General features: G+C 51.5%; 1 protein-coding gene across 2 annotated transcripts; it reads left to right on the top strand.

Moving 5' to 3' along the window:
* Positions 1 to 1,174: 1,174 nt before the first annotated feature.
* Positions 1,175 to 15,964, top strand: ADCK2 (aarF domain containing kinase 2). 2 transcript variants are annotated; one of them, XM_079786624.1, is made up of 9 exons: positions 1,687 to 1,900; positions 2,324 to 2,882; positions 3,731 to 3,877; positions 6,285 to 6,413; positions 7,418 to 7,513; positions 10,864 to 11,115; positions 11,900 to 12,028; positions 12,867 to 12,920; positions 13,978 to 15,964. In XM_079786624.1, exons 1-9 carry the CDS (start codon positions 1,857 to 1,859, stop codon positions 14,164 to 14,166), a joined length of 1,599 nt encoding a protein of 532 aa, XP_079642750.1. In that variant the 5' UTR covers positions 1,687 to 1,856; the 3' UTR covers positions 14,167 to 15,964. The 2 variants fall into 2 exon arrangements, with proteins under 2 accessions (XP_079642749.1, XP_079642750.1); XM_079786623.1 differs by having other exon boundaries at positions 1,175 to 2,882.
* The last annotated feature ends 203 nt before the right edge of the window (positions 15,965 to 16,167 follow it).

Genomic DNA, 16,167 nt, shown 5'->3' with positions numbered 1-16,167 from the left:
TCAGCTTAAGAAATACTTATTGGGCTCAATAGTATTAGTTGAATGACTAATCTGTCCTACCTGGCTCCCCGCCCCGCCCTTTCCACTGACATCTTTGTAGCTCTCCCTACAGCTTTCGGTGCCCAGTTCTCCAAGCAGGGCGTGGAGCCAGGTGGGACGATGCTCCGTCCCCTCCTGCGGCTGAGGCCGGGCAGCGCTGCGCGGCCTCAGGGGTGGTGCGGCCCAACACCGGCCGCACTAGGAGCAGGGCTGGGTTTAGACTGCACGTGAGCTTCGTGGGGTCTGGCAGCTGCCCCACTTTTAAGCGGAAGCCATTCCCCAAGGTCCAAACACATTGCCCAAATTGATGCAGCCTCGGCCCCCCTCCCCCCACTGAAAACTTACCTGTGTTGACAACCGGCTTGCAATTCATGGCCTACTTCAGGGTTCCCACGCTTTGTAGGGAGAGCTACAAAGATGTCAGTGGAAAGGGGGGAGGGGGGCGTGGAGCGCGCTTGCCTTTTGTGCTCTACCGGGGACCCAGGACCTGAGGGCAACGTGGGCCTCAGCCCCGGTCCGTACCGCGTCCGCTTTAAGGGGCCGTGCCAGCGCTGGCGGGCGGGGCGCTCCCGGAAAACGCGGGCCGCGCGGCCTCTGAGCCGGGTCGCCCGCCCTCCGTGCCCGATCCCCGGCCTCCCGCACTCCCTCCCGGCTCTCGGCGCCCCGATCCCCGGCCTCCCGCACTCCCTCCCGGCTCTCGGCGCCCCGATCCCCGGCCTCCCGCACTCCCTCCCGGCTCTCGGCGCCCAATCCCCGGCCTTCCGCACCTTCTCCCCACTCTCGACGTTCCGATCCCCGGCCCTCCGCTCCACCTCCCGGCTCTCGGCGCAGGATCCTCGGTCTTCCGCACCTTCTCCCCACTCTCGGCGCCCCGATCCCCGGCCTCCCGCACTCCCTCCCGGCTCTCGGCGCCGGATCCCCGGCCTCCCGCACTCCCTCCCGGCTCTCGGCGCCCGATCCCCGGCCTCCCGCACTCCCTCCCGGCTCTCGGCGCCCCGATCCCCGGCCTCCCGCACTCCCTCCCGGCACTCGGCGCCCCGATCCCCGGCCTCCCGCACTCCCTCCCGGCTCTCGGCGCCGGATCCCCGGCCTCCCGCACTCCCTCCCGGCTCTCGGCGCCCCGATCCCCGGCCTCCCGCACTCCCTCCCGGCTCTCGGCGCCCCGATCCCCGGCCTCCCGCACTCCCTCCCGGCTCTCGGCGCCCAATCCCCGGCCTTCCGCACCTTCTCCCCACTCTCGACGTTCCGATCCCCGGCCCTCCGCTCCACCTCCCGGCTCTCGGCGCAGGATCCTCGGTCTTCCGCATCCCCTCTCCGCTCTCGGCGCTCCGATCCCGCCCTTGGCGCCGCGACCCCCTACGGCCTCTGAGCTTCGACCCTCGGCTGCGCCGTCAACCCGGACCCGACTCCACCCCCATCCAGCCCCTCCGCATTCCAGCTCCGGGCGGGTGCCGGGCCACGCGGGCGATCTCGTGCGGGCCCTGGCTCGCAGGGTGCCTGCGGCCGCCGGCTCTGTCTTCCCCTTCGCGGCCACCTTGCGCGGGTCGCGTCCCGCCCTGGGCCTGGCTTTGTGTCTGGCCCGGCCCCTCCGGTTCTCAGTGGGTCGAGTTCTGACAGCCCCGTAGGCGCAGCCCGTCTCGAGCGCAGGCCCCCAGCAGCCTCAGGCCTTGGGCCAAGGGCAGGTACTCGGAGGGAGGGAGCAGGGCGTGCAGCCAGGTGGGACAGAGGCGCCAGCACCGGCCGGATTAGGCGCAGGGCTGGGTTTAGACTGCACTTGAGCTTCGTGGGATCTGGCAGCTGCCCCACATTTAGGTGGAATGCTCAGCTGTGGTCCTGACTCATGTCAGCCTGGTGAACATAGGTAGGTGCCCTTTAAGTTGAGGGCAGGCAGCCTCTGCGTGGAACTCTGGGGGAGGATGGTGACTCCCTGGCGCTTCTCTGTCAGGGTCTGCTTGTCACACCTAAGGGGTTTTGAGCTCAGAAAGGAGTTCAGTCTTTTAAGACCCTCTAGACGGAATTACAGACTATGTTGGCTTCTGCTTGGCACTTTGCCCAAATTCGTCTCAGTCTGTGGGGACGTTGGTGATGGGGCCCCTGAGCCCTTGTGTCAGCGAAGGGCCAGCTGGGTTGAACTGGCTGAAAATGGGCCCCTGGAAAGAGTCCCCCACGAGGGGCGGCTAGGCTGCCTCCTTCTGTACCTCCGGATTGGGTTCCGGGCTGGGGCTCTCTTGGTGAAATTCTTCCCCCTCCTTCTACTCTACCCTCTCACCTACCTGGCTCCCAGCATCTCCAGCCTCTGGCTCCACCTGCTTCTGAAAGCCACTGAGACCTCAGGCCCAACGTATATCAAACTGGGCCAGTGGGCCAGCACCCGGCGAGACCTTTTTTCAGAGGCTTTCTGTGCCCAGTTCTCCAAGCTGCATGTCCGGGTGACCCCACACCCTTGGATTCACACGGAGCACATCCTGCAGCAGGCCTTTGGGGAGGACTGGGGGAAGGTCCTGTGCTTTGAGAAGCAGGAACCTGTGGGGTCAGGCTGCGTGGCCCAAGTGTACAAAGCACGTGCCAATCCTGTCTTCCTGGAGAACGACAGCATCCAGAGACTTGCCCAGGCCTCCAGGCTGCGGCCTTGTTCAGAAGCTGGGGCACCTGAGGGGCTGAGAGAGCTCTTTGGACACCTGGAGAAGGAGTGGAGATCTCAAGGAAGTCTTGCTGACCAGTCATTTCTAGAAAGGCTGCTTCTCCCTACAGCTGACCTGGTTGGATCAGACGCAGTGGTGTCTCAGGCTTTGGCACCTGCCCACCTACCTGAACCACATCACCTCATCCCAGTGGCAGTGAAAGTAAGTGCTCTGATGTCTTCAGAGGGCCCTTCCCATCTCTAAAATCTCACTAACCCCATGGAGCTGTCCTAGATCAGGAACCCCTCTTTTCCCAGTTACGCCACATTGCCTTCCACTGACTTCTATTAGCTTGGCTATTATCTGAGTGTGTATGATGTGCAAACTGTTTTGTTTCTTGGCTTGAGGGAGAGGTAATGGTGTGATAGTCTCATAAAAGGAAAATAAGTGGGTTTGGAGTTTGCTGCCTCTGTGGGTGGAGAAACCACCGTCTAGCTGATCTACTACTCTGGGGTCAGGATACATTGGAGACAGACTAGGCTGGACATGCTGTGACGAGCCCAAGATGGCAGTGTTCATTTTTACAGAAGTGGCTTTCTTCTCGCTTCATTTTCTGCCTTCCCTGCCTGGGCTCCATTATTTCTTGTCTCCACACTTTTCCACTCCCATTCAGCACTACCCAGGGGATCTGGCAGACACAAGTAGCAGGTATCCCGATGATCTCTTTTACCTCCTTGGGAAAAACTCTCCCACATTTTCACCAAGCACCCTGTGGTGACTTTTTTGCACTTTTTGGGAGCCACTGATCTAAACTTAATATATTTAGGAAGAAAATGCCCGCCTATTCTTCCCAGGAAAGCTAAGTGCAGTGCAGAGGAGCTGCCTTCAGCATCTCCTCAGGGAAAGCACACGGGAGTGAGGGAGGCAAGAGCATCCTGGGTGTTGGGACTACTTCCTCTTTGCTCTGATGAGAAGCCAGCTGGTTCTCCTTTGATGGTAGGACCCAGCCCTGGCTAAATGAACATGCCTTCCTGATCCCTCCTCTGTCTCACTGTTCCTCTTTCTGGCAGGTATTGCACCCTGGCCTGCTCTCTCAGGTGAGAATGGACCTGCTGCTGATGAAGATGGGCAGCCAAGTCCTTGCACTTTTGCCAGGAATCAAGTGGCTTAGCTTGCCTGAGATAGTGGAGGAATTTGAGAAGCTCATGGTCCAACAGGTAAATTTCCCTTCCCTTGGTTATAAATAGCATCTAAGAGAGTTCTTGCCATTAGCAGCTGTTTAGTAGGAGTTTAGTAAATGCTGGATGAATGAGTAATTTCCCAGTAGGTCACGTCTAGTATGGTATGTTAGTCAGGGTAGGTAACACTAGTTGATATAACAAAGAACACCCAAATCTTAGTAGCTTAATGCAACAAGGTTATTGCTTATATCAAAATTCTATGCAGAAGAACTGAAGGAGAGAGAGAGGAAACTCTACACCACAGTTATTCAGGGACCCAATTTCCTCCCAAGTTTGGCACTGCCACCTACAACATGTGTCATGTAGGTTCATTGTGGAATTGGGGAAAAAAACCATGGAGGACCATGTGAGAGATCTTGTGGCCAGGCCTGGAAGTGAACATCACTTCTTCCTAGTCTAATGGTCAGCTTTAATCACACAGGCCCTGCAAGGGTGCTTGGGAAACATAGTCTTCCTTAGTGCCTGGGAGGAAAGTGAAATCATCCTGGTGGAATATACAACGTTATCTCTAAGTGCCACAATCAATGGCTGAACTCTAGGGTGATAAGAAGAATTAGGTTAAGTCACAGTGCCTTGTTTTGCTTTGTTTCCAGGGCTTTTGAGTAGACAAGGACCTCCTCCCTGTTCAGGACCTTGGGACACCTGTTTAAGTAGCCAGACTTGGTAAATACACTTCGGGGGCCATTAAGTCTCCAAGTAGGCATCTGCCCTGGCTCCCTGTTGGTAGTGCAGAAATTGGCAGACTTTCAGAAGCAAGGTGCCAAGTCTTCATTTGGGTCCTTGGATATAATGAGAAGCTGATGAACTAAGAAAACAAGTGAGCTTTTCCTGTCCATAGGAATATATTGTAGGCAGAAGGGGCTGACCTATAAATACTTGCAAATAGAGTTTGATCAGAGTTACAGTAGGAGTCTCCACTGTAGGAGTCTCCACAAGTTCAGTTGGGTTCAGTTGGGGCTCAAGAGAGGAGGTGGTCATTCCATCTTGAGGATCAAGGCTCCCTGGGCTCAAGTTGGATCTTGAAAGGTGAGTGGTATTTACAGTTGGACCAAATGGAGGGAAGACATTCCAATCAGAGGGAATAAGGAAGGCAAAGGATATGGGTAAATCAGCAGGCTGGGGTGTTCAGCACCAAACAGATTGGGTGAAGCTAGAGTTTTGGGCAGTAGAGGAAGGGGGAGGCACAAGAGATGGACCTGAAGAGAGAAGTAGGGGCCAACCCATGACCCGCCTTGGATGTCATCCTAAAGAATTTAGACTTTGTTCTGCTTGTAGTAGGGGACACCAGCAGATGGAGAGGGTCATCTTCCAGGGAGGGAAGATGAGGGTCAGGAAGCCCAACTCAGATGCCTCTGTTCAGGTGACTTCTTGTGAGTTACCTTGAGGGTGGCAGTGGGTGGAAAGGAGAATAGATCCGAGAGTGGTTAGGGCTGCAGAGTTGATGGCACTGAGCACTGATGGGAGTGGAGGGTAAGAGAAGGAGTAATCTGCAGTGACTCTCAGGTGACTGGGTACATGTGGGTGTGTATGCAAGTAAATTCTGTATAGACACTGAGTTCAAAGGTCCCTGTGGACTTCCACAGGGTAATGTCCACATGGACTTGAATATAAGTCCAGAGACTGGTAGAGGGGACTGGATGGAGGTCAAGGTTCTGTCATCAAGAGGTACTAGCTGAGGATGTGAGGGGATGGAGAGGAAGAGCAAAAGCTGGTGAAGGTCAGGAGCTGAGAGATACCAGCATCTCTGGGGCATCTGAGGAGGAATGACCGGGAGCCCAGACCCAGATAGGGCAGTTGAGAGGCAGGGGTGGAAGCTGGGATAGTGAAAACTGGTTTAGGGAAAATGAGGTCTTAGAGTTAATTAGGATAAAAATGGGACTGCGCCTTTGACTCTGGCAAGCAAAACGCTTGGTGAGTTGGGGAGAGCAGTGTCAGTGCAGTGGGTGGAAGTGAGCCTTAATCAAGGGAAAGAGCTGGAGTCCTGGCCAGTGTGCTCAGTGGTTAGAGTGTTGGCTGGGGGCGGGGGCTAGTGTTGGCCTGGGTGGCAGTGGTGTGGAGAGGCCACAAAGCTGAACCCCTGGGAGATGGGGAAGGGGTCCATTGGCTGGTGTGAAGGGGGTGAGCAGGGCAGGAAGAGCGGAGAAGCAGGGAAGCCCAGGTAATGCAATGGTGTCAGCTGTCTGTAGCTTAGAGGAGTTCAGGAGGAGGCTGGGGATTTGGGGGGAGGCCTTTAGTCACAGAATGCCTCCTCCCATGTCTCCTGGGGAGCCGTCTGTGCAGGAGAAGCAGGTGACTCTGTGACTTGCTAGGTCTTTGGCAGTTCAGATGTTGCTATCCCTGTGCCCCGACTACCCCTTCATCTTTTCTCTTCACTTCCCTGTAGATCGACCTGCGCTACGAAGCTCGGAATCTCGAGCACTTCCAGTGCAACTTCCTGAACGTGAAGTCTGTCAGATTCCCCACCCCTCTGCATCCCTTTGTCACCAGGGATGTTTTGGTGGAAACATATGAAGTAAGAATCAGAACTTACCTGGCTGTGCCTTTCACTCACAGCTGGACTGTCTCTGCTTCACTTGGTGGTTTTAGTCTGCAAAGACAAAAGCCGCGAGAGAGCATGTGATTACATGTGCGAGGACTTCGGATGTGATCCGAGGTGGGCAGTAGCATAGTGAGGTGGCTGAGAACCAGGGTGGCCTCCGACTTTCTGGATTTGAAAATCTGCTCTGCCTCTTTATTTGTTGAATGACTTCAGTTTCTTCATGTATGACAGCAGGCCACTCTTCCTGCCTCATGGGGTTCTCCCAGGAGTCAGTGACACACAATGCAAAATGCCCTCAGCTAGAGTCTGCACAGAGAAAGTGCTCAACAAGTGTTTGTGTCATGTCACTGTGGCCTTAGCTGTCTCCTGCTCCAGCCTCCTTTGTAAAGATGGTAATATGAGGTGCAGGGAAGTAATGCCACCTCCCAAAGTTACTAGCTGTGTGGCCTTGAGCAAGTTACTTAACCTCTCTGGGCTTTAGTTCTTTTATTTATTAATCAGGGATAACAAAATCCATCTCAGTGGGCTGCTCTGACACTTAAATAACTAACCTATATGAAATGATTATTTACTAGCTCCCCTTTCTTCTCTTTTCCCCCTTTGCCCCTGTTTTCTTGCTCAAGGTCACAGAATTCATTCATGTCTCTATTGGCTGGTTCTTGACCAGAAACTAGCTCTCTGGGGCCTGTTCCTGTCTCTTCCCACCACATTGCGACATCCTTACCTGTGGGTGGCCGAGTCAATGGGTTTCCTCTCTAATAAATCTATGGGACTTGTTTTCCTTTGAGAAGTATTATGGAAGGGAAATGTAAATAGGTTAAAATCAGCTCATGGGTAACAGACTCATAGCGGCTCTAAGAAAGGAAAAACTCTTTGGGTCACTTCCTAATCGACGGGAAGGCAACAGCAAGTGTGCCGTGGGGATGAGGAGCAGAGCTGTCCAGGGTAAAGTTGTTCCCTCCCTGATCTTCTTAAAGGAGAGCGAGCCCGTGTCCAGTTACCAGCAGGCAGGGATTCCCGTGGACTTGAAGAGGAAGATTGCTCGGCTGGGGATCGACATGCTCCTGAAGATGGTGAGCTCATGGGCTGGGAGAGGGTGCTCAGGCCCAGCATGTGGCCCAATTGCATGTGGGAAATGGGGACACTGCTCAGCTACCCTGCGTGGAAGGCAAGGCCAGTGTAGAGTCTGCTCTAAACACAGCTGAGCCTACCATTCATTCTACAGCTCCCTGTTAAGCACTTTCTCAGTGGCTTGCGCTCTGTCACCGTGCAAGGTGCTGTGGGAAGGGTGGGGAACAAAACCCAGGCCCAGTCCTAGTTGCCTACAAACAGCCTAAGACAACATCGTATATTACATGCTACTTCCTTCATTCATTCAGCAAGTATGTATTGAGCATTTGCTATGCTATGTGTTAGACAGTGCTGGCTTTATAGTAGTGAGCAAAAGGGACAGGATTACAATGTTCACAGAACTACCGTTTAGTGGGAAGACTGTCCATGAATAAGTAAATTATATACAGGGTAGGTACAGGCACCAAAGGGCCATTTCAGAGGGGCCTTACCTAGCCCAGGGATTTATTCAGGAAGTGGCTTCAGATCAGCTGGCATGTGAGGGAAGCCTAGGTGTCACCTATGAGGGGACGGCCTGACAATGATTAAATGAGTTGACACTCAGAAAAGGACATAGTGAACCCTAAGCAATGTTAATTATCAGCATCATTAGTAGTGCTTGTGGCAACCCAGCATTGCAAAGAAAGAAGATACAGATACTTGTTGAGGGTCTGAGGTCTTCCTGGTGGTTGGCACAGTGTTTGAGGAATGGATGGCAGGGTCTAGGCTAGATAGGCAGGACGAGTGCCAGGTCTAGAGGGTGCAGAGTTGGGATAAGAAGGAACCAGGTATGTGGTCCGAGAGTAGGAGGAAAGAACTGATATGACCAAGATGGAGCTCTGGGGCTGAGGGGAGGATGGTAGTGGGTGCAAGCTGACAGCATAGTGGAAGCTTAAGCGCTCCTGCAGAGAGGGCTCAGGGCTGGGAGTCCTGACTCCACCTTCAGCCCCAGGTCAGCAGCCCCCACCCAAGGGGCTCCTGAAGAAGAGAGATTGTTGTGGGAGAGCCAGGTTTCCACTTAGTGCAGTGGAAGCTCAGTTGACAGAGGCTCCAAGGGGCATTGTGGGTAGAGGGGAGGGTGCAGTGGGGAGTAGCCAGGCTAGAAGCAGCAGTAAGCAGTGCCCAGGAGTAGGGAGATTATGGGGGCTTCCAGCTCCTGGGGTCAAGGACAGGGGCATAGGCCCTGAGGGGATGAGCTGACAGCAAGATGCCAGGCTTAGGTCAGGGTCCCAGGATTTCCACCGGGTAGCAGTCTCCCTATGTCGAGTAAAGCCAGGGTCTGGACTAGGAGGGTCACTGTGGCCTGCATCCAGGAGGAGGGGCTCTGCTGGGCCAGGAGGAGTCCGCTGAGAGCCTCTCCGAAGCAGCTGCTCTGTGCCTCTGCACTGGGGCTCTCCTTTTCCCCTATAGGATTGCTAGTGGTTTCTCTGACCACTGAGTGGTTTCTCTTTTTCATGGGAGGCAGATATTTGTTCCCCAAAGTCACACCTGACTTTCTGTCTTATCATAGTCCCTGGGGCTTTCTTTCCTGCTTAGTAGTTTCAAAGCCATTTCTCCTTGTCTACTTGGTTCTCTGCCAGTAGGTGGTTGTTAGTATTGCTGTTACATGTCACTGTGTGGACAAATGGAGTAATGGAGGGGAAGTCTGAGTTATGAAATATTTGAAAGAAAGGAAGTTCCATGAAAAAAAAATTTTTTGTTTGTTAATCCTCACCCGAGGATATTTTTCCTTTGATTTTTAGGAAGAGTGAAAGAGAGAGGGAAAGACAGAAACATTGATGTAAGAGAAACACATTATTGGTTGCCTCCTGCAGTAGCCGACCCAGGGCTCGGCCGAGGAGGAGCCTGCAACCAAGTTACTAGTACAAGCCCTTGACCTTGGCTGGAATCAAACTGTGACCCTTTGGCCTGCAGGCCAATGCTCTATCAACTGAGCCAAACTGGCTAGGTGGAAGTTCCATGAATTTTAAGAACAGAGAGGTTTGGGGAGAATCTTTCAACAATGAGTAGATAATTTTATTTTTTTAATCCTCATCCAAGGATATGTTGTTTTTTTTTACTGATTTTATTTATTATTATTTTTGTAAAAATATTTTTTTATTGATTTCAGAGAGGAAGGGAGAGGGAGAGAGAGATAGAAACATCAACATTGATCGGCTGCCTCCTCCACGTCCCCTAGTGGGGCTCAAGCCTGAAACCTGGGCATGTGCCCTTGACTGGAATCGAACCCAGGACCCTTCAGTCCACAGGCCAACACTCTATCCACTGAGCCAAACCAGCTAGGGCCTTTTTTTTTTTTTTTTACTGATTTTAGAGAGTGGGGAGGGAGGAACGAAGAGAAAGTGGGGGGCGGGGGGGAGAAACATTGATGTATGAGAGAAACATTGACTGGTTGCCTCCTGTACCCACTCCCACCAGGGATTGAACCTGCAACCTTTCATGTTTCCTATATTTTTTAATGCTCTTGACTTTGAAAATAACTTTTCTCTTGAAAACATCAACCTGTTAATGTTAAAAAAAACACATTGAAACCTGTAAAGAATTTTTGTGAGTTTATTTGAGCCAAACTGTGAACATATGCCAGGAAGCAGAACCTCATTGAATTGAGATAATGCTCTGGAGAATGGCGGGTTACTTCTGTATTTATACATTGCAATCAAAGGAAAGAGACATAGGTAGGTTACATGAAATCCACTGGTGACAGACTAGAGAGGCGGGAGAAAGCAAAGTGGGGAAACCCCTGGGATTGGATAAAAAGTAAAATGAAAGACACATACTTAGGTGGATGCAGGAACAATTAACATCACAATGAAGGAATTTGTGGTATCTGTCCTGGCGCCAAACACATTTGGTTTTGCCCCAGGGGGTCCAGAAAAAGGGAAGTTACAAGTTACCAGACATTTCAAGGGTATGTTATAGATGCAAAAAGACAGATAGGCTTAGTTAAGGTAAAGGTTGACCTTGTCAGTGAAGATACGGGCCTAGGACGTAACTGCCCACCCATAACTGCTTTTAGTTAAAGTTTAATTTCAGACCATCCTTTGTAGTTACTTTAGGTCTCTGAGTTTGCAAGACTGCAATGCAGGCCTCCCTTGAGCTTGTCAGGTCAGCATATGGCCCTTTTCGTCCACAAACCTGTCCTGTCCCTGTACAAAATCTGAACTGATGTCTTCAGACAATGAATTAATTTATCAAATGTACACTTCCCTGCCATGGATCACTGGGAACATACCATCACCCTGGAAGCTTTTTCCTGGTGGTGATGGGGTGGTGAGGGTTGATTTAGCCTTGAACAGTGCTGATCTCTTTCCAGATATTTGTGGACAACTTTGTCCATGCCGACCTTCACCCTGGGAACATCCTGGTCCAGGGTGCTGATGGTCTTTCCCAGAGCCAAGAGGCACGGCTGCAGCAGGTGGATGTTTGTGACACACTGCTGGTGTCCATGACGCCTGCCCAGTGCCCACTGCGCCTGGTGCTCCTGGATGCTGGTATTGTGGCTGAGCTGCGGGCTGCTGATCTGAGGAACTTCCACGCAGTTTTCATGGCCGTAGCAATGGGGCAGGTGAGACCCACTGGGCCCGTGGGAGTTGGGCCCAAATCCTTGAAGCTCTTGAGAACTTTAGGGCTCTTCAGCCTTCATTCTTCTTGTAAATGCCGTGTTTGCCACGGGTGCTCCTAACAGAAACATCACTGGTCTTTAGTCAGAAGGTGCTGGTGCCCGTGACTGAGGCCAGTTCCAAGCGGCTCATGGTTTGGGATGGGAAGAAATGCCTCCTTCCCAAATGCCGCCATGTAGTCGTGGTAGTTTGTATGGTAGTTTCTCTTCCTTCTTCAACAAGCGTACAGTGGGCACTAGGAAGGCTAGCTCCTGCTTAGGAGGCTTCTGAGGGGGCAGAGGCTTGAGCCTGGGCCACAGTGGCAGGTGGGGTGGGGCATGTTCCCCTGCTCAGGCTTGGGTGGACGAAGGTCACAGCCCAAGGAGGGACGTGAAAGGCACTGGCAGTGACTACCAGGGTAGGTGGGTGTTTGGGGAGACCATGGAGGCTTTGGTCAGAGGGTGTCCTGGGCGGAGGAGTGTCCTGGGCAGAGCAGGAGTGAGAAGGCTGCAGTACAGAGGTTGAGGAGGGAATTCCGCTGGGGCAGGGAGGGAGCCCATGAGGACATTGTGGCTGGTCCAGCCCGGTGACAGGTCCTGGTGGCTCTGAGGCTGGTTGGTCAGCAGTGGCCAAAGGCAAGATAGAACAACTAGGTGGAAACAACTAGGATAGGAAGGAGTGTGGGCAGATCATCATCTAATTTTGTGCCCTCCCAGCTCTACCAAGTTTCTTTTCTTTTGTATCTTCCAGGGCCAAAGAGTGGCTGAGCTCATCCTGCATCATGCTCGGGCCAGTGAGTGCAAGGACGTGGAGCGATTCAAGGCTGAGATGGCCACACTAGTAATGCAGGCCAGGAAGAACACTATCACCCTGGAAAAGGTGAGCAGGCCACAGAGGGGCAGGGGCCTGAGTACTGCCCTTGCCCTTGGCCAGAACAAACCCCAAATTGAAGGGAGATCTTTTAATGGGGAGAAGTCTGGAGGGGGTTTGAGTTTTAAGGCAGATAAAGAACATCTGCCCACATCTCCCAGGTGTGAGGAGGCCCACTGGAATCTCTGACTCTCAAAAATGGCTCCTTGACCAGGTTCCCAGGGTGCCTTCTGGGGCGTGACATATATATAGTGTCGCACCCCGGCCTGTCTGGGGTGTAGCTGTTCTGCCGCTTCTTCTGTATCTCGAGCTCAGCTGAGCTTGAAAGGAGGGATGACCGTCTCTGAGTGGCCAGAAGACATACCCAATGTTCACATCCTTTATTTAGACTTGAGTTCAATTTGTATTTTACACTCAGTTCTAGCAAAACTGAGTGTTTTTTTTCAAGTTCATGGCTACACTAGCAGAATCGAGTCAGAGCTCAGAATGAGCAGCAGCTGGCACCCAGGCGCTGCTGATCCTCCTTATTCAGATGTGGTGTGTGTGCTGGCGGGGACACACTGGGTGAGCCGGGCCTCCAGGCCTCTTCCTGGAAGGAGCCTTTGAACTCAGGCTCCTCATACTCGAGATGAGAGTTGGGCTCATGCATGTGCAGTCCTTCTGGAGTTAGACAGGCTCTTTCCACTCACTGGTGTGTGTGTGTGTGTGTGTGTGTGTGTGTGTGTGTGTGTGTGAGATGGGAGGGACGGGGTGTTGGGGGAGGGCGGGATAGGGGCCTGGGAGAGAAGTAATTGGGGTGAGGGGGGGGGTCGGCACTCTCTGCAGTCAGTTTTATTCTCTTTTCCAGCTCCAAGTTTCCAGCCTTCTCTCGAATGTCTTTAAGTTACTGATGACTCACAAGGTGAGGCCCCTGGCAGAGCTGAGCCTCTCTGCTCCAGCCAGGCTGGAGGGGAGGTCTCTGGGGAAGCTGATGGGTGGCCATAGGGTTGTGAGAAGTACTCCTCTTATATGAGATCTCGTTTTTTAAAAACATTTTTGTACCACTTCATTAGCATGAAGAGTGCTGCTTCTGTGTACTAACTAGGTACAGCAGGTTCTTCCTTGTCACAGTGTTGGTCTGTGTCTCTGCAAGGCTAAGCTGTCCAAGAATCTGTGATACTGAGCTGTAGAAAAATGGATTCACAGGTGTAAACACAGTCTAATGAAAGCGGTGCACATGAGTGATGCGTGGTACTAATCTAAGTCATACTTATACAGCTCTTTCCTGAGCAGTAAAATCCTGAGGCTGGGCCGGCCCAAGAGGAGGTGCCTCTTGACCTGGTGTGTTCAGAGACCCCAGCACGGCTGTTGTGGCCTCTGCCTCCTGCCCCTGTTCCTTGGAGGGACATGGCCTCACAGTTCTCCACCTTGGCCTTTGTCTGTCTCCTTGTGATGGAGTGTGGTCTTGGGTTATTCTTCAAAGTAAAGCTGTCAGCCAAGGGTCTCTCTAAGGAGTTGAGGGCAGAGCAGGGAAGATTCTAGTCTGAAGATGGCCTTTCCCAATGTTTCTCTTGAGGTTCTGCAATCTGATAGTGAAATACTGCATTTGGCAAGGATCATAACATAGAATTAAGAGTCAGAAAGGTGGCTGGTCAGAAGAATGATCCTTATTTAGATTTACAGTTTCTGGTATATCACTGAGATACTAATTTTATTATTTTTAAGTCATATGAACACACACACATCTAGGAAAGTACATACCACATCCCCCAGATTTTTTCTTAGTAATACTAGTAGACGCGAGGTTGGGTGAGTAGATGAGATGGTGGGTAAAATGATGGGGAAGGGAAAAGAGGGTTAGGTAGACAGTAAAAGTCACATGGACGGGTATAGGAGGCCGAGAGCAGACAGCTACATGGTTATCCAGAACTCTATATATCAATGGGCTTTGGGAAGAACCCACTTATTTTCTCTTTCAGGTAAAGCTTGAGAGCAACTTCGCCTCCATTGTGTTTGCCATCATGGTGCTTGAGGGGCTTGGCCGCTCACTGGACCCCAAACTGGACATCCTGGAGGCAGCCAAGCCCTTCCTGCTGAAAGGGGCAGTGTCTCCCCCGACTGGCAGTGGCATGCCGCAGGCCTGCAGGGGGCCCTCCTCTCGGAACTGAAGGCTCCTCCCAACAGCCTCTCCTGGGGCAGTGAGAACACTTACAAATTGGGATGTGTGGAGGGCATGCGTTGCTTTTCTCTCTGATTTGGATTTAGGCATCTGTTTAAATAGCTTTGTCACTTGGGGAAGTAAAGGGAGGGAAGGTTCCTATCTAATCAGTTGTGGGAGCTGGGCCTGGTGGGAGACTATTTCAGGGAAAAGGTTCTGTGGAGAAGGATGAATAAACTCAAGTTATTTTGTTTTATTCTTTTTCTCTCTTCTTAACCTTCTGTAATCCCTCATCAGGTGGGTCTTCCTGGCCTCTGTTAATTAAGTTAGAAAATGTCATAGTAACTTGTAGATCCATGGCTTCCAATTTTTTAATGTACCCTTATTGGTAAAAAGTTGAATATACTTATGTACACATACATATATAATTTATTTATGTATTTTATGCAGGTGACACCATCACTAGCAAATATCTGGAGGTGCAATGTACACTTAGGGCAAATTTCACTGTATTTCAAATAATCTTCTTTATACTTTTAAATATTTTTGCTAACTTCTTGCTAAATTTTATTACAACGGGGAAAAGGAAAAGCAACAATTAACGTGGCTGATACCTTAGGGACAGGAGCAGAATCAGCTCTGCCCTCTTCTTAAAGTTCTCCTGTGCTTGCATATTAGTATTCAGATTGTGGTTCCTCCGAGCAATGTTCAGGCCCTTGTGCATTTGTCTAGGGCTAATTTAGGTTAATATTAATATGTAGATATTATAATCAGCACAGCCTCTTAACCAGGGCTTGAAATCTGCAGAAGCACCCGTGATACTCTAAAAGTGAATTAAGGGGTGGTGGGCACTGCCAAGCTGACCTGACATGTGGCTGGTCCACATTGTAGAGTAGATATTGGTAAAGCTTAAATTTCTTAATTTTCTAAATAAAATAGTATTTTCCCTCTCATCCCAGTGGATTCTCTTGCTCATTTTGGAGACCACTGCTTTGGACAGTGAGTGAAAAGTCAAGCCTTCCTGCTCTCTGAAGTCCTGCTCTGGCCACAGGACTAGATTCTTCCACTCTCCTTCTCAAGGATAAAGTTCTTGGTTTCTGTCTCTTAGGGAGCAAGTAACGTTTAGTTGGGCAGAGATTCCTTTGGTGAAGTTTTTCCCAGAGGGGTGGAGATGTTATTTTCATTTCCCAATCTTGAGGGGAGGGCATTCTAACCAGGCAGGAGGTACTGTGGTGGCTCCAGGTAGCTGGGAAAGGGAAGTGGCACTGTTCAGCTCCCTTCTCACGGGCACATCAGTCAGACACACAGCCCCTGTGCCACATACATATAGACATACACTGTGGGGCAAGAGAGGGGGCACACACAGAGTACGTGCTACCCTGGAGCCTACATCAGCACAACCAAGCCTTTCCTTACAGCCAATGGATTTAATCAAGCCATCTGTGGTATATATTATTTATCTATCACTGCATACAAACTACCCAAAAACTTACTGGCTTGGAACAACATTTTTTAAAGCATCTGTAATAATAAAAGTATAATATGCTAGTTAGACCAAACATCCTTCCTTCCGGACAAAGCCGCGAAAGAGGCCCCCAGCTGCAGCCATGGCGTCCGTGGGTGGGGGCTGGGCCAAGGCCCTTGCACAAATTTTGTGCATGGGGCCTCTAGTGTATATATATGCACTGGTGGGGCCCCTTGGCCTGGCCTGCACCTTCTAGCAATCCAGGACGCAACAGGGCATATTGGAGAGCCGGTTTCGGCCCAATCCCTGCAGGCCAGGCCGAGAAACCCCACCGGTGCACGATCAGGGCCAGGGAGGGACCTTGGGAGGGCTCGGGCTAGACCCCAGTAGCAAGCTAACTTACCAGTCGGAGTGTCTGCCCCCTGGTGGTCAGTGCACAGTGCACATCATAGCGACTGGCTGGTTGAACAGTGGGACACTTAGCATATTAGGCTTTTATTATATAGGATATATATATATATATATATATATATATATATATATATA

Source organism: Cnephaeus nilssonii (assembly GCF_951640355.1).
Source record: "Cnephaeus nilssonii genome assembly, chromosome: 12".
NCBI lineage: Eukaryota > Metazoa > Chordata > Mammalia > Chiroptera > Vespertilionidae > Cnephaeus > Cnephaeus nilssonii.
This window is presented reverse-complemented; position numbering and strand designations above follow the sequence as displayed.